This window comes from Mytilus californianus, unplaced genomic scaffold, assembly GCF_021869535.1.
Source record: "Mytilus californianus isolate M0D057914Y unplaced genomic scaffold, xbMytCali1.0.p SCAF_15, whole genome shotgun sequence".
Lineage (NCBI taxonomy): Eukaryota > Metazoa > Mollusca > Bivalvia > Mytilida > Mytilidae > Mytilus > Mytilus californianus.
The window spans coordinates 21,647,623-21,673,786 of record NW_026262637.1 but is presented as its reverse complement, the minus strand read 5'-3'; the positions used below and the strand labels follow the sequence as shown (position 1 = coordinate 21,673,786).

The following is a 26,164-nucleotide window of genomic DNA, read 5'->3' as shown; positions in this document are numbered from 1 at the left end:
TTTCACTTTCGTTTTGATACTGGTCAGTCCACAGACATGTTTCTACAAAACTTTACTTTGTATTTGTCAGGATTTCTGGTAAATTACACCACAAGCTATGAAAATCACACAAACACACGCATGATGAAATGTCACAGACGTATTGCTTACTTTATTAAGGTCATGTATATTATTAGAGAGGATAAGAGTATTTGGATTAATGGCTACATGAAAGTTGCACTGTGTAATAATGTCCATCAGACGTGTCACCATACCATATCAAGATCAAGATACTTGTTGGACATATATCTTCATAATGACATCGAAACTGAATCACAAGTCTTCGATTCACAAGGGAAATGTTGTCTCCTGTGCTTGCTGTAGTTTAATATTAAAAAAAAATCACCTTCTGGTACATGTTGGGGGATATTTTTTTCAGGACTACAATGAAAGCTGAAGACAGCACCCTGTGTAAGAAAACTGTGCTCAATTTAGATATTATGGTCTATTTACTTCCATAAATGGTTAATGTACAGTATGTAATAAATGGTTAATGTACAGTATGTAATAATCCCTTTTTTGATTCTGTGTCCGGAGCGATTTTCTGATTGGCAGACCTCAGAATGCTTCACAGCAAAAAATTGAAATAGCCGAAGAGCTTTTCTGGAGTTACCTTCATCAGTAACGCTCAAAGCTAAATTATTATAAGCCAGGGATGTGTAAGTACTGAAACACGTAAAGAGCTACATGACAAAAAGGGACCCAAATATAATACCCGGGTAGCCAAAACCATTTAAGGATAACTTTGTCTGAGAAGTTTGAACCTTAGTTTCTTAATAATTTCTAAATTAATATTAATGATTAACAATGATTAAGGGAAAATTTTGTTTTATCCATTTCAATTGCACTTTAAAACAAGGATTTTTTATTCATTTATGCAGTCTTCCCGCTTAACCACAGGCCCAGCAGCCCAGGCTTGTAAAATTGCTTTCAGGCCTGTAAAAATCATCGCTACAGGCCAACAGAATCTAACTAAAATTTTCCAAAAATTGAGCTCTGGGCCTGTAGATATAAAAGTTTATCGTGAAGACTGTTTATGGAAGTTCATTGTGTAACAGTATGGCTGCTGTAATAATTCAAAAGGTAAATAACTATCTTAATAGAAAGCATTGGAAGTACTGACTCTTCTTAAATTAAAATGCTATTGAATTGATTGTACATACATTGTACATATCCCTAAATTATAGTCTTTATTATCAATTTCAGCTGTTTTGACAATACGCATTTAGGGTTTTGGGCCATTACAAAGGTTTTTGTCGGGTTTTGATGTTTTTTTTGGGGAATAATTGACCCTCGTTTAGGTAAACTACTACTTTTGATTACAAGAGTTTACTTTCATTTCTTCTCATGATTTAGAAATTACTATTTAAGTTTGCAAGAAAGTAAAAATTTTCAGCTATATCCAGTAATATTTTAATGACATGAAGTTGTGAAGAGTTTGTTTTGCCCAAGTCTTTAGTTTTAAGTGGTAGATGTTTACATTTGCATACATCTTTTCTTATTTGAAACTAATACAAATTGATATTTTTAGACACGATGAACATCGGAATAATTTAAAGTCACTTTTGTTTGCTTTTTTTTTTTGCATATTCTACTTTTAACCTTTGCAGAAATTGCATTTATCATGTTTATTAAACTAGTTGATTGTTGGTTGCCAGTGAAAGATTTACTTTAATATTTAGTCCTAAAATAAATGAATTTTACTGTATATGATTATGGTCCTCAATATATGTCAGACATATATCTGTTACTAAATGAACATTTATTAGAATATCAGATATTTTATATATAATATAAAAATAAGAAGATGTGGTATGATTTCCAATGAAAAAAATCTCCACCAGAAACCAAATGACATAGAAGTTAAAAACTATAGGTCACCGTATGGTTTTCAACAATGAGCAAAACCCATAATTGTCCCATTCAATTTGAATTGAATCGCTGTGGATGCGTTATTATTCGTGAGATATCAATTGTTGGAGATTAAGTGGGAACAGGTGAACCACTAATTTAAATGTTCAATGACATGAATGAAGCACATATTTTTTATAAGCTTGTATGCAGACTTATGTTAAACCACGAAATAAATATCAACAAAAATACAGATGTTCCGAAAATTGGTAAACACGAAAATGAATCCACAGTAATGTGACATATTATTATTTTTTTAGGATTTGTTTGGAGTGAGCATGATTTTTCCATTGCTGTCAACACATGTGAGAGACCTGGGAGCATCATCTACATTGGTTGGTACTATAGGTGAGATTTAACATCTTGAACAATATACAAATTGCATATAGTGGTTGTGTAATTTTTGATAATCAATTTACAGTTCACTCTTTTGAATTTTGAAAATGAATAACTTGGCCTGGTTAGAACTGAAAATAAATATCTTTGCACAAAACATGAATATTCTGCAACACAATCTGCAGAATATCAAATGGTCACCCCTTTACATCTTAAAAGGCAAACATTTATTAATGATATGGGGCTTGAAAAAAATTGACAGTTTGTTATATTTAATTTTATTCAACAGTCAGCATTGATACGACTTTGATGCCCTTGCTAAATGACCAATATAGACATGCAGAGTCAGGCCAGGTCTGTGAAAGGATTGCATTATTCCAATTCATTTAAAACCAGGACTAATATTGATATCATTGCCGGCCAATAACGTCACAATGATTTGATTGGCACTTTTATCCATATCTTAGCCACCATATCATATCACATTATATTATGCTGAATGATACAAATATGGAAAATTATATGTTATTATATTTTATTTATTTAAAGAAGAATGAAAATAAATATTACATTTTTTTTTAGGCTTGATAATAAAGAAAATACTTGTCTACATGAAAGATTGAACGAAGGGAATAGGGGCATTAAGGCCTACTTTTGGCCCAAGAAAATGAAGATTTTGGAAACTATTTCAAATTTGCAAATAATGATTGGAAATGCTCAAGAAATATAAATGAAATACACAAGATCGTTGATGTTATGACATCACAATTACATCAAATAATGCACCTTTTTTTTCATAAAACAAAAAAAAACTGCTGAATTTATGCCTTTTTCCTTCATGCACTGCAGCCAAGAAACAACAAAATAAATTTTGAGAAGCTTTATTATAGCTATTGACATAATTCCACCAAATATAAAGTTGTTTTTTTTGGTGTGCACATACTATTCCAATTCAAAATACCCCTAAAATTTTATGTTATACAAGGAAAATTAAGAAATATTACAAAATATACAAATTTGATCATTGTTTGTTGCCATGGTAACTTGTTTAATTTGAAATTTCTTAGCATTTCCTTAATGCCTTTATTGTATTCCAGACAAATTTAAGAGCATGTATGTTTACTTTTTAATTCGCATTAATATTTGGGCCAAATAGGGGCCTTATTGCCATTTAACTGATATTTTGTTTTCTTTTCAGGTTCTATTTATGGAGGAATACAATTACTTTCCAGTCCACTTGTAGTAAGTTTATGAATAATTTCACATTACAGATCAATTTTAGATAACTAATATTTGTGTTTTCATTTGTGAATGTTGGAATACTCTTCTGTATCATTTTTATAACATACTGTTTTTGTCTCGCCTTGACGGAGTCAAAAAGCAAGACATAGGTATACTGTTTCCGCTGTGGGCGGCGACGGCGTCAACACTGTATTAGTTTGTGATTAGGTCTAGTTCATGGTGAACCACTAGTGGTAGGTCAATGATATTTGGTATGCAGTTGTATTAGCATTAGCACATCTCATTACCATGGAGATTATTTGGCCCCGCCCCCTCAGTCAAGGTCTATTGACTTTGAAACTCTTCATAGTTTACATGTATTAGTTTGTGATTAGGTCAATTTATGGGGAACCACTAGTGGTAGGTCAATGATATTTGGTATGCAGTTGTATAAACATTGGCATATCTCATTTCCATGGAGATTATTTGGCGCCGCCCCCTTAGTCATGGTCTATAGACTTTGAAAATTTTGCTAAGTTAACATGTATTAGTTTGTGATTAGGTCAGTTTAAGGGGAACCATTAGTGGCAGGCCAATGTTAATTGGTGTTCAGTTGTATAAGCATTAGCACATCTCATTTCCATGGAGAATATTTGGCCCCACCCCCTCAGTCATGGTCTATTTACTTTGAAACTTTTGCTTAGTTTACATGTATTAGTTTGTGATTAGATCAGTTTAAGATGAACTGCTAATGTTAAGTCAATGATATTTGGTATGCAAATTTATTGGCATTTGCAAGTATCGTTTCCATGGAGATTATATAGCCCCACCCCTGATCATGGTTCATTGACTTTGAAACTTTTACATAGTTTACAAGTTAATGTTTGTGTTTAGGTTTGTTTAAAGGGAACGAATTATAATAATTAAGTCAATGGTATTTGGTATGCAGTTGTATTAGCATTGGCACATCTCATTCCATGGAGATTGTTTAGCCATGTACCTTCAGTCATGGTTTATCGACTTTGAATATTTGCATAACTTACATGTTAAAGTATTGCTATTTTAATTTCAACATTTGCATTATCAAAATTACAAAAAGGCGAGACATATCTCTGTGATAACATTTTTTTTATGATTATTATTTATTAAGATATGAAAACATATGGGTGAAAGCACCTTGTGAGTAAAATAAAAGTTTTAAAGATTTATTCAATATTATTCAATTATGATTTTCCTTGAACAATTCTGAAACATAAATTTGGTATAAAGCATTTTTGTCCTGAACCACAACCAACTTTTCATAATGTTCATCAGGTTTTAAACAGAAAAATTAACCTTAGCATTAGAACTTTTATGACGTCAGAATTAGGTTAGTTCATATATGATCTCTATTTTTATGCCCCTGTCTGTACTTCCCAAAATTGGTTTCCGTTCTCTAACTTTAGTTTGCCTCAACCAAATGTTATGAAACTTATACACAATGCTTATTACCACAAAACACAGATCAAGTTTGAATTTTGTTGGCGTCACTTTTACCTTTCTAGAGTTATGCCCTTTACAAATGGAAAAATTGCTGAAATATTCATTTCTGTTCTCTAACTTTAGTTTGCCTCAACCAAATGTTATGAAACTTATACACAATGCTTATAACCACAAAACACAGATCAAGGTTGAATTTTGGTTGCGTCACTTTTACTGTTCTAGAGTTATGTCCCTTTACAAATGGAAAAATTGCTGAATCTTTCGTTTCCATTCTCTATTAAACTTAAGTTTGCCACAAATATATGTTATGAAAATTATAAACAATGCTTACTACCACAAGACTCAGATCAAGTAAAAATCTTGAGTTATGTCCCTTTATAACGTTATATGCAAGCGGGGGCATCATCTGTGTCCCATGGACACATTCCCCATTTATTTAATACTTATATATAATTTAATTTTGGATGTAACACACCTTCTGATTGGCTGAAAGTGTTTTGTCTATCAGCTCATAGACAGGGGCAGATTCAGGCAGGGGCGTGGTGGGCGTGCGCCCCCTCAAATTTGCAAAGCATGGATCGTCCTCAGCTTAATAAAGAATATTTTGATAATTTTACCTGAAAAAAACTTTCGACTCGCTATGCTCAGTGAAAATTTAAGTTTGCACCCCCCCTAAACTAAAATCCTGGATCCGCCCCTGATAGACATACTTTTGTCATGTGACTGTGACGTCATCAACATTTTTATCATGATTTACTTCTTTTTAGGATTAAACTATAAAGAATGACTGTAAAATTTTTTTTGTCTATTGGAAATAACCTAAAAATGTGGTGCACACTTTTAATTAACCCACTATGCGGGTTATTCAGTGTGCACCACATTTTTGATGTTATTTCTTCATAGACAGAGAAATTATTACAGTCATTCCTTAAAAATTAATATTCATTTGTGGGTGCAGTGGGCAACTAAATAAACTTTAATTCATAAAATTGAATGATGTTACTCTTTTTGAAAAGACAGATATGGGTAAAAATTTCAGGAATCCTTGAAAATAGGCCAAAAATAGATAGTGAAGTCAAAACAGTTATTTGATTGAAGATAACATAATGCTAAAAGATCTTTTTTGTTGACAAATGCACTTTATGTTTATGGTCCTTTAGACAAATGGAAGTTTTCAATAATTTGTTGGAAAAATTGAAATTTAAAAGCTGATTTTGACGTCATGAAAAGAACACTGACATGTAAATTTTCCAAAAAGACTCATTTCATATCTGCTCATTGCTTTAACTATGATACATTGTGGTAATAGCCATTAAGTCCTAATTATAATTTCCAAAAAGACTCATTTCATATCTGCTCATTGCTTTTACTATGAAACATTGTGGTAATAGCCATTAAGTCCTAATTTTAACAAGGAATAAGAGTCATAGCCTGTCCTTATTGAACCTACTCCTTTAATTTAAAGTGCAATATTGATTGTGGATGATGAAGATTCAGTTGAAATCATGATAAAAAGTAATGATTATTAATATTATATTGTTTTTAGGGAAGATGGAGTGATGTGTCTGGTAAAAATATTGTTTATCAGGGTGCTTGATGTTTTTTTTAGGGAAGATGGAGTGATATGTCTGGAAAGGGTTTGGGAAGATGGTGTTATGTGTCTGGTAGAAGATTCTGTTAATTATGGTGTTTATTGTTTTAGGGAAGATGGAGTGATGTGTCTGGAAAGGGTTGGGGAAGATTGAGTGATGTGTCAGGTAGAAGATTCTGTTTATTATGGTTTTTATTGTTTAAGGGAAGATGGAGTGATGTATCTGGTAGGCGATTCAGTTTATTATGGTGTTTATTAGTCCCCTACCGACGTAGTCGAAGGGGACTTTAGGTTTGCACTCCGTCTGTCTGTCCGTCTGTCCATCTGTCCGTCTGTCCATCCGTCAGTCCGGCAAATCAGCTTTCCACACTTTTTTTCTTCGTTCTTGAAGATATTGATTTGATATTTGGTATATAGTTTTATCATGACAAGTTATAGATCAAGTTCGAATTTTGTTCCGGACTGATGATTTAGTCAGACCATATTTAGAAGACCATATCTAATGTTAGAGTACTATGTTAAACCATATTTCTGTACAAAGGGAAATAACTCATTTTTTAAAAGACATTCTTTGTTGAATTATTTGAAGAGTCTTTTGGCAGGTTTGTTTGTTATTTAGTATAAACTAATTTTCTGAATGCTATATATATAAAAAAAATTATGAAGAGAAATCCTTTAATTAGATAATAATCTATTTTTATTAATGTATATATTTCAATACATTACATTGTGTAGATAAAAGTTGTTGACATTTTATAGATAAGTTACAAATCTATATTAGTTTGTGACAAATGAAAGAAAAAATATTTGGAACTATTAATTATATTTGATTATAATTTGAAAATAGATATACACTGTATTACATTATATCTAATTTTAGAGAACTATTAATCATATCTAATGTTTTTTTCACTCATATAATCAGTTTTCCACACTGTTTTCAGTCATGCTTGAAGATATTGACATGATATTTACTTTTTGTTTACACCATGACAAGTTATAGAACAAGTTAGCATTTTGTTCCAGTAAAATGAATTTTTACCCGGTAGGGGACTATGTATTGCCATGCAATACTCTCAGAATGCTTGTTGTTTTAGGGAAGATGGAGTGATGTGTCTGGAAAGGGTTGGGGAAGATGGAGTGATGTGTCTGGTAGGCGATTCAGTTTATTATGGTGTTTATTGTTTTAGGGAAGATGGAGTGATGTGTCTGGTAGACGATTCAGTATATTATGGTGTTTATTGTTTAAGGGAAGATGGAGTGATGTGTCTGGAAAGGGTTGGGGAAGATGGAGTGATGTGTCTGGTAGGCGATTCAGTATATTATGGTGTTTATTGTTTTAGGGAAGATGGAGTGATGTGTCTGGAAAGGGTTGGGGAAGATGGAGTGATGTGTCCGGATGAAGATTCTGTTTAATATGGTATTTATTGTTTAAGGGAAGATGGAGTGATGTGTCTAGTAGGCGATTCAGTTTATTATGGTGTTTATTGTTTAAAGGGAAGATGGAGTGATGTGTCAGGAAAGGGTTGGGGAAGATGGAGTGATGTGTCTAGTAGGCGATTCAGTTTATTATGGTGTTTATTGTTTTAGGAAGATGGAGTGATGTGTCTGGAAAGGGTTGGGGAAGATGGAGTGATGTGTCTGGTAGAAGATTCTGTTTAATATGGTATTTATTGTTTAAGGGAAGATGGAGTGATGTGTCTGGTAGACGATTCAGTTTATTATGGTGTTTATTGTTTTAGGGAAGATGGAGTGATGTGTCTGGAAAGGGTTGGGAAAGATGGAGTGATGTGTCTGGTAGGCGATTCAGTATATTATGGTGTTTATTGTTTAAGGGAAGATGGAGTGATGTGTCTGGTAGAAGATTCAGTTTATTATGGTGTTTATTGTTTTAGGGAAGATGGAGTGATGTGTCTGGAAAGGGTTGGGGAAGATGGAGTGATGTGTCTGGTAGAAGATTCTGTTTAATATGGTATTTATTGCTTAAGGGAAGATGGAGTGATGTGTCTAGTAGGCGATTCAGTTTATTATGGTGTTTATTGTTTTAGGGAAGATGGAGTGATGTGTCAGGAAAGGGTTGGGGAAGATGGAGTGATGTGTCTAGTAGGCGATTCAGTTTATTATGGTGTTTATTGTTTTAGGGAAGATGGAGTGATGTGTCTAGAAAGGGTTGGGGAAGATGGAGTGATGTGTCTGGTAGAAGATTCTGTTTATTATGGTGTTTATTGTTTTAGGGAAGATGGAGTGATGTGTCAGGAAAGGGTTGGGGAAGATGGAGTGATGTGTCTAGTAGGCGATTCAGTTTATTATGGTGTTTATTGTTTTAGGGAAGATGGAGTGATGTGTCTGGAAAGGGTTGGGGAAGATGGAGTGATGTGTCTGGTAGAAGATTCAGTTTATTATGGTGTTTATTGTTTTAGGTAAGATGGAGTGATGTGTCTGGTAAGGGTTAGGGAAGATGGAGTGATGTGTCTGGTAGAAGATTCTGTTTAATATGGTATTTATTGTTTTAGGGAAGATGGAGTGATGTGTTTAGAAGGCGATTCAGTTTATTATGGTTTTTAATGTTTAAGGGAAGATGGAGTGATGTGTCTGGTAAGGGTTGGGGAAGATGGAGGGATGTGTCTGGTAGGCGATTCAGTTTATTATTGTGTTTATTGTTTTAGGGAAGATGGAGTGATGTGTCTAGTAGGCGATTAAGTTTATTATGGTTTTTAATGTTTAAGGGAAGATGGAGTAATGTGTCTGGAAAGGGTTGGGGAAGATGGAGTGATGTGTCTGGTAGGCGGTTCAGTTTATTATGGTGTTTATTGTTTTAGGGAAGATGGAGTGATGTGTCTGGAAAGGGTTGGGGAAGATGGAGTGATGTGTCTGGTAGAAGATTCAGTTTATTATGGTGTTTATTGTTTTAGGGAAGATGGAGTGATGTGTCTAGAAAGGGTTGGGGAAGATGGAGTGATGTGTCTGGTAGGCGATTCAGTATATTATGGTGTTTATTGTTTTAGGGAAGATGGAGTGATGTGTCTGGAAAAGGTTGGGGAAGATGAAGTGATGTGTCTAGAAAGGGTTGGGGAAGATGGAGTGATGTGTCTGGAAAGGGTTGGGGAAGATGGAGTAATGTGTCTGGTAGAAGATTCTGTTTATTATGGTTTTTAATGTTTAAGGGAAGATGGAGTAATGTGTCTAGAAAGGGTTGGGGAAGATGGAGTGATGTGTCTGGTAGGCGATTCTGTTTATTATGGTTTTTTAATGTTTAAGGGAAGATGGAGTGATCTGTCAGGAAAGGGTTGGGGAAGATGGAGTGATGTGTCTGGTAGGCGATTCAGTATATTATGGTTTTTATTGTTTTAGGGAAGATGGAGTGATGTGTCTGGTAGGCGATTCAGTTTATTATGGTGTTTATTGTTTTAGGGTAGATGGAGTGATGTGTCTGGAAAGGGTTGGGCAAGATGGAGTGATGTGTCTGGTAGAAGATTCTGTTTAATATGGTATTTATTGTTTAAGGGAAGATGGAGTGATGTGTCTAGTAGGCGATTCAGTTTATTATGGTGTTTATTGTTTTAGGGAAGATGGAGTGATGTGTCAGGAAAGGGTTGGGGAAGATGGAGTGATGGGTCTGGTAGAAGATTCTGTTTATTATGGTGTTTATTGTTTTAGGGAAGATGGAGTGATGTGTCTGGAAAGGGTTGGGCAAGATGGAGTGATGTGTCTGGTAGAAGATTCTGTTTAATATGGTATTTATTGTTTAAGGGAAGATGGAGTGATGTGTCTAGTAGGCGATTCAGTTTATTATGGTGTTTATTGTTTTAGGGAAGATGGAGTGATGTGTCAGGAAAGGGTTGGGGAAGATGGAGTGATGTGTCTAGTAGGCGATTCAGTTTATTATGGTGTTTATTGTTTTAGGGAAGATGGAGTGATGTGTCTGGTAGGCGATTCAGTTTATTATGGTGTTTATTGTTTTAGGGAAGATGGAGTGATGTGTCTGGTAGAAGATTCTGTTTACTATGGTGTTTATTGTTTAAGGGAAGATGGAGTGTTGTGTCTAGAAAGGGTTGGGGAAGATGGAGTGATGTGTCTGGTAGAAGATTCTGTTTATTGTGGTGTTTATTGTTTAAGGGAAGATGGAGTGATGTGTCTTGTAGAAGATTCAGTTTATTATGGTGTTTATTGTTTAAGGGAAGATGGAGTGATGCGTCTGGTAGAAGATTCTGTTTATTGTGGTGTTTATTGTTTAAGGGAAGATGGAGTGATGTGTCTGGAAAGGGTTGGGGAAGTTGGAGTGATGTGTCTGGTAGAAGATTCTGTTTAATATGGTGTTTATTGTTTTAGGGAAGATGGAGTGATGTGTCTGGAAAGGGTTGGGGAAGTTGGAGTGATGTGTCTGGTAGAAGATTCAGTTTATTATGGTGTTTATTGTTTTAGGGAAGATGGAGTGAAGTGTCTGGTAGAAGATTCTGTTTAATATGGTGTTTATTGTTTTAGGGAAGATGGAGTTATGTGTCTGGAAAGGGTTAGGGAAGATGGAGTGATGTGTCTGGTAGAAGATTCTGTTTATTATGGTGTTTATTGTTTTAGGGAAGATGGAGTGATGTGTCTGGTAGAAGATTCTGTTTATTATGGTGTTTATTGTTTTAGGGAAGATGGAGTGATGTGTCTGGTAGAAGATTCTGTTTATTGTGGTGTTTATTGTTTAAGGGAAAATGGAGTGATGTGTCTGGTAGGCGATTCAGTTTATTATGGTGTTTATTGTTTTAGGGAAGATGGAGTGATGTGTCTACAAAGGGTTGGGGAAGATGGAGTGATGTGTCTGGTAGGCGATTCAGTTTATTATGGTGTTTATTGTTTAAGGGAAGATGGAGTGATGTGTCTGGTAGAAGATTCTGTTTAATATGGTGTTTATTGTTTTAGGGAAGATGGAGTTATGTGTCTGGAAAGGGTTGGGGAAGATGGAGTGATGTGTCTGGTAGAAGATTCTGTTTATTATGGTGTTTATTGTTTTAGGGAAGATGGAGTTATGTGTCTGGTAGAAGATTCTGTTTAATATGGTGTTTATTGTTTTAGGGAAGATGGAGTTATGTGTCTGGAAAGGGTTGGGGAAGATGGAGTGATGTGTCTGGTAGAAGATTCTGTTTATTATGGTGTTTATTGTTTTAGGGAAGATGGAGTGATGTGTCTGGTAGAAGATTCTGTTTAATATGGTGTTTATTGTTTTAGGGAAGATGGAGTTATGTGTCTGGAAAGGGTTGGGGAAGATGGAGTGATGTGTCTGGTAGAAGATTCTGTTTATTATGGTGTTTATTGTTTTAGGGAAGATGGAGTTATGTGTCTGGTAGAAGATTCTGTTTAATATGGTGTTTATTGTTTTAGGGAAGATGGAGTTATGTGTCTGGAAAGGGTTGGGGAAGATGGAGTGATGTGTCTGGTAGGCGATTCAGTTTATTATGGTGTTTATTGTTTTAGGGAAGATGTAGTGATGTGTCTGGTAGGCGGTTCAGTTTATTATGGTGTTTATTGTTTTAGGGAAGATGGAGTGAAGTGTCTGGTAGAAGATTCTGTTTAATATGGTGTTTATTGTTTTAGGGAAGATGGAGTTATGTGTCTGGAAAGGGTTGGGGAAGATGGAGTGATGTGTCTGGTAGAAGATTCTGTTTATTATGATGTTTATTGTTTTAGGGAAGATGGAGTGATGTGTCTGGTAGAAGATTCTTTTTATTATGGTGTTTATTGTTTTAGGGAAGATGGAGTGATGTGTTTAGAAGGCGATTCAGTTTATTATGGTTTTTAATGTTTAAGGGAAGATGGAGTGATGTGTCTGGTAAGGGTTGGGGAAGATGGAGGGATGTGTCTGGTAGGCGATTCAGTTTATTATTGTGTTTATTGTTTGAGGGAAGATGGAGTGATGTGTCTAGTAGGCGATTCAGTTTATTATGGTTTTTAATGTTTAAGGGAAGATGGAGTAATGTGTCTGGAAAGGGTTGGGGAAGATGGAGTGATGTGTCTGGTAGGCGGTTCAGTTTATTATGGTGTTTATTGTTTTAGGGAAGATGGAGTGATGTGTCTGGAAAGGGTTGGGGAAGATGGAGTGATGTGTCTGGTAGAAGATTCAGTTTATTATGGTGTTTATTGTTTAAGGGAAGATGGAGTGATGTGTCTTGAAAGGGTTGGGGAAGATGGAGTGATGTGTCTGGTAGGCGATTCAGTTTATTATGGTGTTTATTGTTTTAGGGAAGATGTAGTGATGTGTCTGGTAGGCGGTTCAGTTTATTATGGTGTTTATTGTTTTAGGGAAGATGGAGTGATGTGTCTGGTAGAAGATTCTGTTTAATATGGTGTTTATTGTTTTAGGGAAGATGGAGTTATGTGTCTGGAAAGGGTTGGGGAAGATGGAGTGATGTGTCTGGTAGAAGATTCTGTTTATTATGGTGTTTATTGTTTTAGGGAAGATGGAGTGATGTGTCTGGTAGAAGATTCTGTTTATTATGGTGTTTATTGTTTTAGGGAAGATGGAGTGATGTGTTTAGAAGGCGATTCAGTTTATTATGGTTTTTAATGTTTAAGGGAAGATGGAGTGATGTGTCTGGTAAGGGTTGGGGAAGATGGAGGGATGTGTCTGGTAAGCGATTCAGTTTATTATTGTGTTTATTGTTTTAGGGAAGATGGAGTGATGTGTCTAGTAGGCGATTCAGTTTATTATGGTTTTTAATGTTTAAGGGAAGATGGAGTAATGTGTCTGGAAAGGGTTGGGGAAGATGGAGTGATGTGTCTGGTAGGCGGTTCAGTTTATTATGGTGTTTATTGTTTTAGGGAAGATGGAGTGATGTGTCTGGTAGAAGATTCTGTTTATTGTGGTGTTTATTGTTTAAGGGAAGATGGAGTGATGTGTCTGGTAGAAGATTCTGTTTAATATGGTGTTTATTGTTTTAGGGAAGATGGAGTGATGTGTCTGGTAGGCGATTCAGTTTATTATGGTGTTTATTGTTTTAGGGAAGATGGAGTGATGTGTCTGGTAGAAGATTCTGTTTAATATGGTGTTTATTGTTTTAGGGAAGATGGAGTTATGTGTCTGGAAAGGGTTGGGGAACATGGAGTGATGGGTCTGGATGAAGATTCTGTTTATTATGGTGTTTATTGTTTAAGGGAAGATGGAGTAATGTGTCTGGTAGAAGATTCTGTTTAATATGGTGTTTATTGTTTTAGGGAAGATGGAGTGATGTGTCTGGTAGGCGATTCAGTTTAATATGGTGTTTATTGTTTTAGGGAAGATGGAGTGATGTGTCTGGTAGAAGATTCTGTTTAATATGGTGTTTATTGTTTTAGGGAAGATGGAGTTATGTGTCCGGAAAGGGTTGGGGAAGATGGAGTGATGTGTCTGGTAGGCGATTCAGTTTAATATGGTGTTTATTGTTTTAGGGAAGATGGAGTGATGTGTCTGGAAAGGGTTGGGGAAGTTGGAGTGATGTGTCTGGTAGAAGATTCAGTTTATTATGGTGTTTATTGTTTTAGGGAAGATGGAGTGATGTGTCTGGAAGAAGATTCTGTTTAATATGGTGTTTATTGTTTAAGGGAAGATGGAGTGATGTGTCTGGAAAGGGTTGGGGAAGATGGAGTGATGGGTCTGGTAGAAGATTCTGTTTATTATGGTGTTTATTGTTTAAGGGAAGATGGAGTGATGTGTCTGGTAGAAGATTCTGTTTAATATGGTGTTTATTGTTTTAGGGAAGATGGAGTGATGTGTCTGGTAGGCGATTCAGTTTAGTATGGTGTTTATTGTTTTAGGGAAGATGGAGTGATGTGTCTGGAAAGGGTTGGGGAAGATGGAGTGATGGGTCTGGTAGAAGATTCTGTTTATTATGGTGTTTATTGTTTAAGGGAAGATGGAGTGATGTGTCTAGTAGAAGATTCTGTTTAATATGGTGTTTATTGTTTTAGGGAAGATGGAGTGATGTGTCAGGTAGAAGATTCTGTTTATTATGGTGTTTGTTGTTGAAGGGAAGATGGAGTGATGTGTCTAGAAAGGGTTTGGGAAGATGGAGTGAAGTGTCTGGTAGAAGATTCTGTTTAATATGGTGTTTATTGTTTAAGGGAAGATGGAGTGATGTGTCTGGAAAGGGTTGGGGAAGATGGAGTGATGGGTCTGGTAGAAGATTCTGTTTATTATGGTGTTTATTGTTTAAGGGAAGATGGAGTGATGTGTCTGGTAGAAGATTCTGTTTAATATGGTGTTTATTGTTTTAGGGAAGATGGAGTGATGTGTCTGATAGGCGATTCAGTTTAATATGGTGTTTATTGTTTTAGGGAAGATGGAGTGATGTGTCTGGAAAGGGTTGGGGAAGATGGAGTGATGGGTCTGGTGGAAGATTCTGTTTATTATGGTGTTTATTGTTTAAGGGAAGATGGAGTGATGTGTCTGGTAGAAGATTCTGTTTAATATGGTGTTTATTGTTTTAGGGAAGATGGAGTGATGTGTCAGGTAGAAGATTCTGTTTATTATGGTGTTTGTTGTTTAAGGGAAGATGGAGTGATGTGTCTAGAAAGGGTTGGGGAAGATGGAGTGATGTGTCTGGTAGGCGATTTAGTTTATCATGGTGTGTATTGTTGAAGGGAAGATGGAGTGATGTGTCTGGTAGAAGATTCTGTTTAATATGGTGTTTATTGTTTTAGGGAAGATGGAGTGATGTGTCAGGTAGAAGATTCTGTTTAATATGGTGTTTATTGTTTTAGGGAAGATGGAGTGATGTGTCTGGTAGAAGATTCTGTTTATTGTGGTGTTTATTGTTTAAGGGAAGATGGAGTGATGTGTCTGGTAGAAGATTCTGTTTATTGTGGTGTTTATTGTTTAAGGGAAGATGGAGTGATGTGTCCGGAAAGGGTTGGGGAAGATGGAGTGATGTGTCTGGTAGGCGATTCAATTTATTATGGTGTTTATTGTTTAAGGGAAGATGGAGTGATGTGTCCGGAAAGGGTTGGGGAAGATGGAGTGATGTGTCTGGTAGGCGATTCAGTTTAATATGGTGTTTATTGTTTTAGGGAAGATGGAGTGATGTGTCTGGAAAGGGTTGGGGAAGATGGAGTGATGGGTCTGGTAGAAGATTCTGTTTATTATGGTGTTTATTGTTTAAGGGAAGATGGAGTGATGTGTCTGGTAGAAGATTCTGTTTAATATGGTGTTTATTGTTTTAGGGAAGATGGAGTGATGTGTCAGGTAGAAGATTCTGTTTATTATGGTGTTTATTGTTTTAGGGAAGATGGAGTGATGTGTCTGGTAGAAGATTCTGTTTAATATGGTGTTTATTGTTTTAGGGAAGATGGAGTGATGTGTCTGGTAGGCGATTCAGTTTATTATGGTGTTTATTGTTTTAGGGAAGATGGAGTGATGTGTCTAGAAAGAGTTGGGGAAGATGGAGTGAAGTGTCAGGTAGAAGATTCAGTTTATTATGGTGTTTATTGTTTTAGGGAAGATGGAGTGATGTGTCTGGTAGAAAATTCTGTTTAATATGGTGTTTATTGTTTTAGGGAAGATGGAGTTATGTGTCTGGAAAGGGTTGGGGAAGATGGAGTGATGTGTCTGGTAGAAGATTCTGTTTAATATGGTGTTTATTGTTTTAGGGAAGATGGAGTGATGTGTCTGGTAGAAGATTCTGTTTATTATGGTGTTTGTTGTTGACAGCTACTGGTTATATAACACTGGCAATAGCTAGCACTTTAACTTTTGTCATGTTAGCAAGAATCCTGAATGGTAACTAGAAATAAAAGGAAATAGTGATGTTATCTACAGGAAACTTTAGGAAATTCTAGAAATTTTAAATTATTTGCTTAGACCTGAGGGTTTGGAATTATTTGAATTTTTTTTCTTTTCTTTTTTTTTGTTTGAAAAGGATTGTTTATCAAGCATATACAGTATAGAAATTTGTAAGCTCATTTGTGATCACAGTAGTTCAATATTTACAATAGATCTTCCATTGTTATCATGTCAAAAACATCCACTCTTTTCTTTTGATAACATATATATTCAAATTTCAATCACTTATCATCTGTCATCATGATCTAAAAATACCTCTTTAAATGTAATTCATTGCCATAGAGAATGGAGCGCACTTGCTGGAAAATTTATCAGGCTACTCTATGGGAGAGAAATGCAAGAAATGCATGTCAAGTTTAAATATTATTTGTATCCAATTAAAAGAGAAATCCAATGTCAATTACAAATTTATATATTTACTTAGTATAAATATCAGATACAGTTATTTGTAAATTGCTAAAAAGGATTTCATAATTTCTGTTTTAATTAGTTTTTTTTCTGTTTGAAACACTTGTCACAGAAAAAATGATCAAATTCTTTAAGTATAAAAATTAAGAGTCAATTTTGACTCTCTTCAGAATACACATCTCATAAGCAGCATATACTCTGACAAAATTTTTGTTTTAACAGGATTATTTAAGCATAGTCAAAGTTTAACCAAATCGCTGTTAGCAGATCTAACATCTAAAGAAGAGCAGTCAGCTGTATTGGGGACATTCAATGCTGCTTCCAGTTTTGGGTTTATTGTTGGACCATTGATTGGGGGACATGTAGCGGAAACTTCAAATGGATTCCAGAAAGTTGGATTAATCAGTGCTTTCGTTTTTATAGCAAATAGTGGTTAGTATTGCCAAATTGCAGTATATTTCTTTTATTGAGAAACATATTTTAAAATTTTGTTAGAAATATATAATGCAATTTAGCTGCTGTCCAAAGTAATTATATACATTTTTAGAGGACAATCTCCACTATGAGGATATGGTAAGATTCACTAAATATAGCAATATGACTTCTTGGACTTATGTTGGTGAAGAGTACATTGTATGATATGTATAAGGTATTGTTATGTATAAACTCTCTGATTGCTTACAAAAAATCAAAGGGACATGTTTTGAGAGTGGTCAAATTTTTTCTAGTTTCAGGACAATAACTTGTGTATAAATATTTTGATTGCTCTGGAATTGTACCACAAGGTTCAATACTACAAGTAGAAGGTTGGGATTCATTTTGGGGGTAATTGCCCAAACTGTTCAGGAATTAGGGGACAAAAAGGGGACAAAAAGAAGCATTTTTCTAGTTTTCAGATAATAACTTGTGTTTAAGTGTATGGATGTCTCTTAAATTGTACCACATTTTACAAAAAGAAAATTTCTTCAAATAGGGGGGGGGGGGGGGGGGGGGGTAAAAAATTTTTGGGGGGTCAATTTTTTTTCCTGAAGATTAAAGAAATAAAAAAAAAATTGGGGGTCAAAATTTATTTTGCTAATTCTTTGTATATAGTCTAAAAACGGTTTTACTAAGTATTGGGCAACAGCACAGTGTATTGCACAACAGCAAGAAATCTTCAATTGCATTTAAATTCAAATCATATAACCAATTTCAAGTTTTTTTACTACATTTATTCTGTGTCAGAAACCTATAATGTGTCAAATATTTAATTACAATCCAAATTCAGACCTGTATCAAGCTTGAATATTGTGTCCATTTTTGCCCCAAATGTTCAGGGTTGGACCTCTGCAGTCATATCCAGCTGCAATCAGCGAAGCACATTTTGTTTTCATTCTTGTCATGAATATGCACGAAATATTTGCCACTGCAAATTGAACAAACAGCTGTCAGTTATTATAAACCAACATATATACGTTGATACTTTAATTTTTAATTAGCCTTTTCTAGCAAACTTTATGATGATTTATTTTTTGTCATTTTCAAATGTTCTTAATGTATTTATATAAAGGAAGATCCAAGTTTTACATACTAGCAACGATTTATATTACCGTTATTTCTTCTATTCACAAAAGGTGTGAAAACTATTTGCTTGCGAAATATATTGGTTAACATTTCTCTGATGATGGCTAAATATTTATCTTAATTTCAATATGAAAATCATTCCAATTAAGATATTTGTCTCTATAGTACACGCACACATTTTATGACCAACAAAAGCACTAATGGCATGAAAAATGTCATCTAAAAGTAAATAGTTTGATAGAATGATAACTATTGAATTCAAGCTTATTGATACATGTATTTTTATTTCTTATCCACTTTAATTGATATTTCTGTATTTTCAGTGTTGATATATATTTGTGTAGAAGATCACAAGAAGACCAGTTCTAAAGACGACAAATTGAAACCTGAATCAGAAACATCAAGGAAGAAAGTTTCATCTTTGGAAAACAACTTCAGTCCAAAAATATTCCTAGAGACATTTCATTCAGTTAACTGGAGTAAGCTGTGGGATCTGTTTTTAATCAAATTCTGTATGGGATTTTCAATTTTATTATTTAGAAGTAACTTTTCGCTAGTAATGAGAGAAGCTTTTCAAGTTACTCCAAAAACAATCGGATACCTGATGTCTTATTCTGGATGTGTATCAGCTTTTTTTGGCTTATTGGTAGGGTATATTGCCAAATTATATAATAATGATGCCAAATTGTTTATGCATATGGCAATATTTCAGGTTGTTACTTTATTCATGTTGTCAATCATCCATGAGACATTTTGGTTGTATGTGTTGTTTCTGACACCTCTCAGTTTAATAACGACTGTTTCAAGGGTTGCAGGAACAAGTTTGACTATACAGCGAGGAGAGAGGAAAGAAATTGGGACATTGTTGGGTTTTAGTCAAAGTGTGATGTCCATAGCCAGAATGTTAGGACCATTTATTTCAGGACTAGTATTAGATATAAACAAATCTGGACCTGCTTTTATAGGTGGTGTTGTGACATTAATTGCTGTTTTCATAATGATTGTTCGTCCACAAGGTATTGTAGAAAAAAGCACAAAAATTGTAAAACCTGAAAAATTAGACTAAAATTCATCTCTCAGAATATGATATGTTGATTTTTCTTCCCCTGTTATCATTCGTTTTTTTTTTTTAGAAATTCAAATGCAATATTTACAATTATTATACCTTACATATATTTCAAACAATTCTATTGGGTAAAACGTTATCACGTGACATGGAATAATTCAGTTAATTTTCATTCAATTGCAAGGAAGAACGAATAACCCTAAAAATGTACACCAGCGTTGAATAACCCTATTATTCACCGGCGAATAACCTTTTTAGTCTGTTGATTTGTACTCATGAAAATGACGTCACAGACGTAAATAAACAAAATGGCAACGTTCAAGTTACAGGAAGCCCATTGATCGAGAGAAGAGGAAATAAGGCTTTTGACGTGCATCTTGTGCCGATGATATCTCTAATAACGGTCCTTTTCAGAGCCATCAATATTTTACAAAAAGAATCTACCTTTGTTGTACATACGAGAATTCTAAGACACAAATTACATGTATTTTTGAACGTCAACTTGTGTTTGTTACTGACTCAAGTAAGGGTAAGTGCTTTTACACTGTTAGTTCGGTATAATAAAACAATTGTGGCCCCTTAGAAGCGATGAATATCCAAAATTGTCAACCCTTAAAAGTTATTTCACTTCGGGCTGCGCCCTCAGTGAAATAACCTTCTCGTGTTGACAATTTTGGATATTCACCTTTTCAACGGGCCATAATTGTATATTGTTATATATCACTGTGTTTAAGGATGTTCGCTACTCTTGTTTTTGACTTTTTGTTAGATATTCAGAATCCTCTAGTTTTATCCATGTAGTGCCAATAAAGAATTTGCCCAATAACCTCCACTTTTCTTTTCATAATTTTATTACATATACTTTAAAACACCATTTTTGAAAATCTTATATAATCCTTATTATTTTTTCATAGTTTTTGAAAGAAAAAAAGGTGCCAATGTTAAATGTATGAAAAATCTAGAAAGAATAAAAAGCATATTATTTTAAAACAGAGGAGTAAAACATCCTTAACTCAGTCGTAATGTGCAATGCAGTGAAGATCTAAGGTTAATTATTGTAAATAAAATCTTGACACAAAGAATTCAATTTTGCAATCTGATTAGAATTATATCTTTTTGATTTGCTCCATTTTATTTGTTTAATGCTCATGTAAGATATGAGGACAGCCCATTAGGGTCATGTTCAGTGACATTTTAGCATTCAATAAAATCTTTCCTTTCAAAAGATTCTTTACTTTTACAATCATGATTAAGAGATAATTTTACTTGTTTCATTGTTTGCAGGTTTTCAAAGTATTGATATTTTATAAGATATTCAAATTTTGACAAAATTGTTTCTGCTGTAAAGGATACTCAAAATTACACACAGATAAAAAAATTGACCAAAAATGTTTTTAAAAATGGCCTTATTTTGAGATCTTGTTATTGATATTTAGATATGAGCTACTTGCCTCTCACAAAGGTGTTGATGTTGTTAAGAATATCTTTTTGGGTGGTTATAAGATGTGGACTATTTTTTGATTTTGCCAAAATCTTTATTAGGAAAAATATGTCAATTTTGACTTTTGTATGTAGTGACAGCATAATTTCAATTTCTATTCTGGATTTTTATCGACCTTTTCATATACCAAAATAATCAACATGATTTTGAAAGAAGTGAAAAATTTAATATTTTTGCACTTTTAGGGATCAAATAATGACTTTTATCATGCCTCATTTCTGTATCAACTATGCATACATTGTCAAAAGCAATTCCAAAATATTTATAGAATTCTGCCGCATAATGTCCCTATATAAGTTTTTATTAATTTTACACCATAACATAAGATTAAACAGTTTTTTGTTTCATATAATAATAAACTTAAACCTTCTTCAAAGTCATCTCAGTTCAAATACATATAAAAAATCCCATTTGAGAAAGAAGAATTTGTTCGTTTTGAAAACAGGTGTTCATGCAGGTTTAAGATATTATTCATGTTGGAATAAAAGGACATTGGAACCAGTCTGGTTCTAACAGGTATGTTGTCAAGGATCATTTTAAATAGGTTTCACTATAATTAACAATGACTGAATAAGCATTCTTCCATCAATGTATACTTTAATAATGGCAGTTCATTAACAACAATGTTGTTTTGGAGTTATTTAAAGACAATCCCTTTGCTACATGAAATAGATTTTTATTCCAACAGCATTGTGACAGTGATAATATGTTACTCTTGGCAACATCCCTATCCCTGCTGCTGTATTATATGTCCTTTTATGTACACTAAAAGTTATTTTAAGCTGATTGGGATGAAAAAAAACAGAAGATGTCTTTTGTTCATTTACTTTTTTAAGTTGCTGTCAATGTACGTTTTTGTTAATTTAATTTTTTTGTTAAATTGCTGTCTTAGTGTTTTTTGTCTAGCCTGCGATGAAAGTCGCAGAATGCGAAACCTTGGTATTACAATCCGGCGGCGGTGGCAACTGTGTAAACTATTTGTATAATGCTTATATAATATATATTTCAGAAGATAGAAGACCTGGATGCTTCATACCTTGTATGCAGTTACCTTATACTACTAAGTTTCTGTCTGTCTTATGTCCATTATCCTTGACCTCATTTTCATGGTTGTTACTGCTGTTTTTTTGAAAAGTGAAATATTCTCTTATTATAAGTAGTATGATAACTATATTTGGTATATGGGTTCCTTGCAAGGTCTACATGTTCGTCAGTAAGGGTTCACCTGACCTGAACCTCATTTCATGGATCAGTGATCAAAGTTAAAGTTACATGGTCAAGTCTATATCTCTGATACTATAAGCAGTAAGTCAACTATATTTGGTGTATGGAATGATTTTAAGTTGTACATTTCAAAATTACTGACCTTGACCTCAGTTTCATGGCTCATTGGACAATGTTAGTTTTTGTGAGTTTTGTTTATTTCTCAGATACTATAAGCAATAGGGTCACTATATTTGGTGTATGGAATGATTGTAAGGTGCACATGTTGGACTGGCAGGTTTCATCTGACCTTGGCCTCATTTTCATGGTTCATAGGACAATGTTTAGTTTTTGTGGTTTGGTCTATGTCTCAGATAATGTAATCAATAGGTTAAGTATATTTGGTGTTTGAAATAACTGTAAAAAAGTGGTGAAAGATACCAAAGGGACATTCAAACTCATAAATCGAAAATAAACTGACAACACCATGGCTAAAAAAGAAAAAGACAAACAGACTGACAACAGTTAACAAAACACAACATAGAAAAGTAAAGACTGAGCAACATGAACCCCACCAAAAACTGGGGGTGATCTCAGGTGCTCCGGAAGGATTAGCAGATGCTGCTCCACATGTGGCACCCGTCGTGTTCCTCATGTAAGTACAAACCCAGTGATTAGTCTAATTCGGTAGGTCACATTCGGGGAAAAGGGGACGGGAATGTAGTTCCCACAATTTGAACATATCTGTCCTCATCTGTGAAACAGATATTCCATAACAGTCAACCAACTCGTGATGGCGTCCGTAAAATTTACCTAGGGATGATTTCAACATCACCACTTGGAACTCTTTGTTAAATAGCTTCTGTGTGAGCAGCAACCCTCTATCAAGGAAATCATAATAGAAAATACAAGCCCTGGAATATCCTATCAACTGGAAGATATATACTCTGTATGCAGGCACTTTATTTGGTGTATATATGGAATGATTTTAAGGTGTACATATAAAAAAAAAAGATGTGGTATGATTGCCAATGAGACAACTCTCCATCTATTGAAGATTAGTACACTAGAAAAGTTAACATTATATATTAAGGGAAAATACAACATCACCTTAAGATTCTCTATAATGGACAATTAGAAATTAAGAAATAAAAACAACAAACACAACACACTGTGCTCATATATTTAACAATAGAAACTTTTGCTACGGGCTTCTTTTTTTTATGAAAGTGCCACTAACATTTATCTTAATGTTAAAAGATTAAAGGAAAAGCAAGAACAAAGGAAAATACAATTTGTCTTTTCAGATCTTCACAAACTGACAATTATAGTCATATTATTAGAAAATAAGAAAAACAAACAAACACAATCATTAAGCTCATATATTTTTTAGAATAGAAACAAGTGCTAAATCCTTTTCTATGACAACAAAATGAAAAAAACTAAAATTTGTACTAGAGGATGCATATGTCAGTTAGACAAACACACACAGATTATTGTATATATATATGCACATCCCAGCACTTCTGTTTCGCTGACATTCTCTGTACTTACAACAAATTCAAACAATTGCATTGTTTTAATAATATACTGGTATTATTTTTTTCATATTTTTCTATTTTTACTCCATTTATATATTACATATATATATATATATCTAAATAGGCGATTAAGGGTGTAGGTAGGGGTGATTTCTCATTCAATGACAGAAGTGTTTTTTTTTTCTCGTCAGGGAAGGAGGAATCACTAAATACCAGTATGTCTTTGGAAATTTATTTGGAAAAATTAACGCAACTTGCCGTTATGGAAAAGGAAAAACTACAATCAATCCTTACTTAAGGATTCTTTATTTGCTACATCAATCGTGGGAGACGTCCTTACATTGGTAGCATTTAACTAGCACATGTCTTGTTTTATGTTTCTAAATATACTTTTTTTTATATAAGCATATCACAGACGACACAAAGGTGAACAACTAGATGAAATTTCTAAACAATTTTATGATACCTATCAATTAATAATGTGCATTTCATTAGGAAGTATAATTTGCTTTTTTTTCTCTCTCATTTTCCTATTACATGTACCTTCTGTTATATGTTTTTTTTTTTCTCTCTCTACATATAAATACTTTATTGTAACACAGTCAACCATATTGTCAAAGTTTTATATAAATCTCGCCAAAACGTAATACTAAAAATGAATTCAGGAATGAAAGTATATATACATAATATTTATGTTATATGAATTTAAGGCGCAATTACTACATAAGTAAGCCGCCTACCAAAACCAATAACAACAACAACAACAACTCTCCACATGTCTGTCTGGCAGAGTTCATATTACCTTGTGATGACATCATTTTTATGGTTTGTTGGTCATTGTTAAGAATTTTTGGTTTGATCTGTTTATCAGGTACTTTTAGCGATAGGACCACTATAATTGGTGTATGGAATGATTGTTATATGTAAATGTTTGTCTGGCATGGTTTATCTGACTGTGACTTCATTTTTATGGATCATTGATAATGTTAAGTTTATGTGATACTTGTAGTAAAACCTTTATATTACAGATTTTCAACATGAATTCAATCATAAGTAAAACAGGCGAGACATTACAGTGTTTGCACTCTGTTTTTTTTGTCAATGATTCTGTTTTAGTGACTGACTTTGTATTGCATATCTTCTTTAGTTAATGAAAAAAGTACAGTGTCTATTGAATGTTATTTATTTATTAAGATTGAAAACAGTTTTGCTCGCCAAAACAATAACATTATAAAACTTAAAAGAGTACAGTTAATTAACCTAAATTATACATACATTTGTATTTCTATAAAAAATGAAATATGTAACCTTTTAACAAGTTGCATATTACTTAAGAAAATTAAGATAGCAAGTATAAAAGTAGCAAGTTCACATTTTCGCAATTAATAAATATTTATCAGCAATTATAAGTAAACACCATTAGTAAAAAAAACCCAGACAATCAGTACTAGTACCATGACCAAAAAGAGACAAACCATAAAAGTACACAGGAACCACCTTAGTAAATGAAAAAAAGATTTTAACAGATAATTGATCAATTGTATAAACCATGACAGATAATGTAGAGGGCTTAGAAATGTTTTTCATCATTGGAAAATATATTATAGCACAATAACTATGAATGAATTTATCATTTAAATGCACTTTTATTTATCTGTAGATTTTTTTAATAAAGTTTCATATATCCTGGAGAAAACAATATTCTAACTCATTGTTGATGTAATATCTGTCCCCTCAGTTCTGTGAGGGTTATATAGAAATAATAGATTCTAATGGGGACCAAAAAAGAAGGTGTTTAAACTTTTAACTTTTAAAACTCATTGTATTCAAAATTTATGAATTAACTTTACACTTTTGGAACAGAAGAACAACAAGTGTTATAGGGAAATAATTCTAATTGTTGTACATTTTCCTGGAATATTCTTGAACTCATTATTGTTTATATTATAAAGTACTCATCAACAATATTTTCTATAATAACAATCATAATCATTGAAGTTTAAAGTGTTGAATTTACAATTTTTGTAGCTTCCTGTAAGAATATCAGACTTATTATGGTTTTTATACGCCCGTTTACGGGACGTATTATGGTATACCATTGTCCGTCTGTCCGTCCGTCCGTCCGTCTGTCTGTCCGTCCGTCCGTCTATCCGTCGTCAACATGTCGGACATTAACTCAAAAATGCTTTAACCAATTTGCATAAAACTTTGGTGAATTGTTTATATCTATTGACGTGAGCTCCCTTTGGTTTTTTTATAAAATTTAGATTTTACGTTTCCGAGTTATGGGGTTTTATTTATTAAAAAAGGGGGATTTTCCAGTTTTCGGACAATAAGTCAAGAATGCTTTCACCAACTTGCAAGAAATTGTGGTGAATTGTTTATATCTATTGACATGAGCTCCCTTTTGATTTTTATAAATTTTAGATGCTACGTTTCCGAGTTATAGGGTTTTATTCATAAAAAAAGGGCGGATTTTCCAGTTTTCGGACAAAAACTCAAA

At 33.8% G+C, this 26,164-nt stretch overlaps 2 protein-coding genes across 50 annotated transcripts; both read left to right on the top strand.

Annotated features, from left to right (window-relative positions):
* On the top strand, nucleotides 1–13,143 carry LOC127725665 (major facilitator superfamily domain-containing protein 9-like). Its single transcript, XM_052232818.1, has 4 exons — nucleotides 1–78; nucleotides 2,211–2,298; nucleotides 3,485–3,528; nucleotides 13,019–13,143. The coding sequence occupies exons 1-4, from the start codon at nucleotides 37–39 to the stop codon at nucleotides 13,076–13,078; spliced, it is 234 nt and encodes a 77-aa protein (XP_052088778.1). The 5' UTR covers nucleotides 1–36; the 3' UTR covers nucleotides 13,079–13,143.
* On the top strand, nucleotides 7,970–22,636 carry LOC127725657 (major facilitator superfamily domain-containing protein 9-like). 49 transcript variants are annotated; one of them, XM_052232776.1, is made up of 7 exons: nucleotides 8,565–9,000; nucleotides 13,838–14,045; nucleotides 15,264–15,383; nucleotides 15,783–15,842; nucleotides 15,996–16,316; nucleotides 17,010–17,219; nucleotides 18,674–22,636. In XM_052232776.1, exons 5-7 carry the CDS (start codon nucleotides 16,295–16,297, stop codon nucleotides 19,414–19,416), a joined length of 975 nt encoding a protein of 324 aa, XP_052088736.1. In that variant the 5' UTR covers nucleotides 8,565–9,000; nucleotides 13,838–14,045; nucleotides 15,264–15,383; nucleotides 15,783–15,842; nucleotides 15,996–16,294; the 3' UTR covers nucleotides 19,417–22,636. The 49 variants fall into 49 exon arrangements, with proteins under 49 accessions (XP_052088746.1, XP_052088748.1, XP_052088736.1 ...); XM_052232777.1 differs by lacking the exon at nucleotides 13,838–14,045 and adding an exon at nucleotides 13,565–13,586; XM_052232779.1 differs by lacking the exon at nucleotides 13,838–14,045 and adding an exon at nucleotides 12,866–12,980.
* Nucleotides 22,637–26,164: the final 3,528 nt, after the last annotated feature.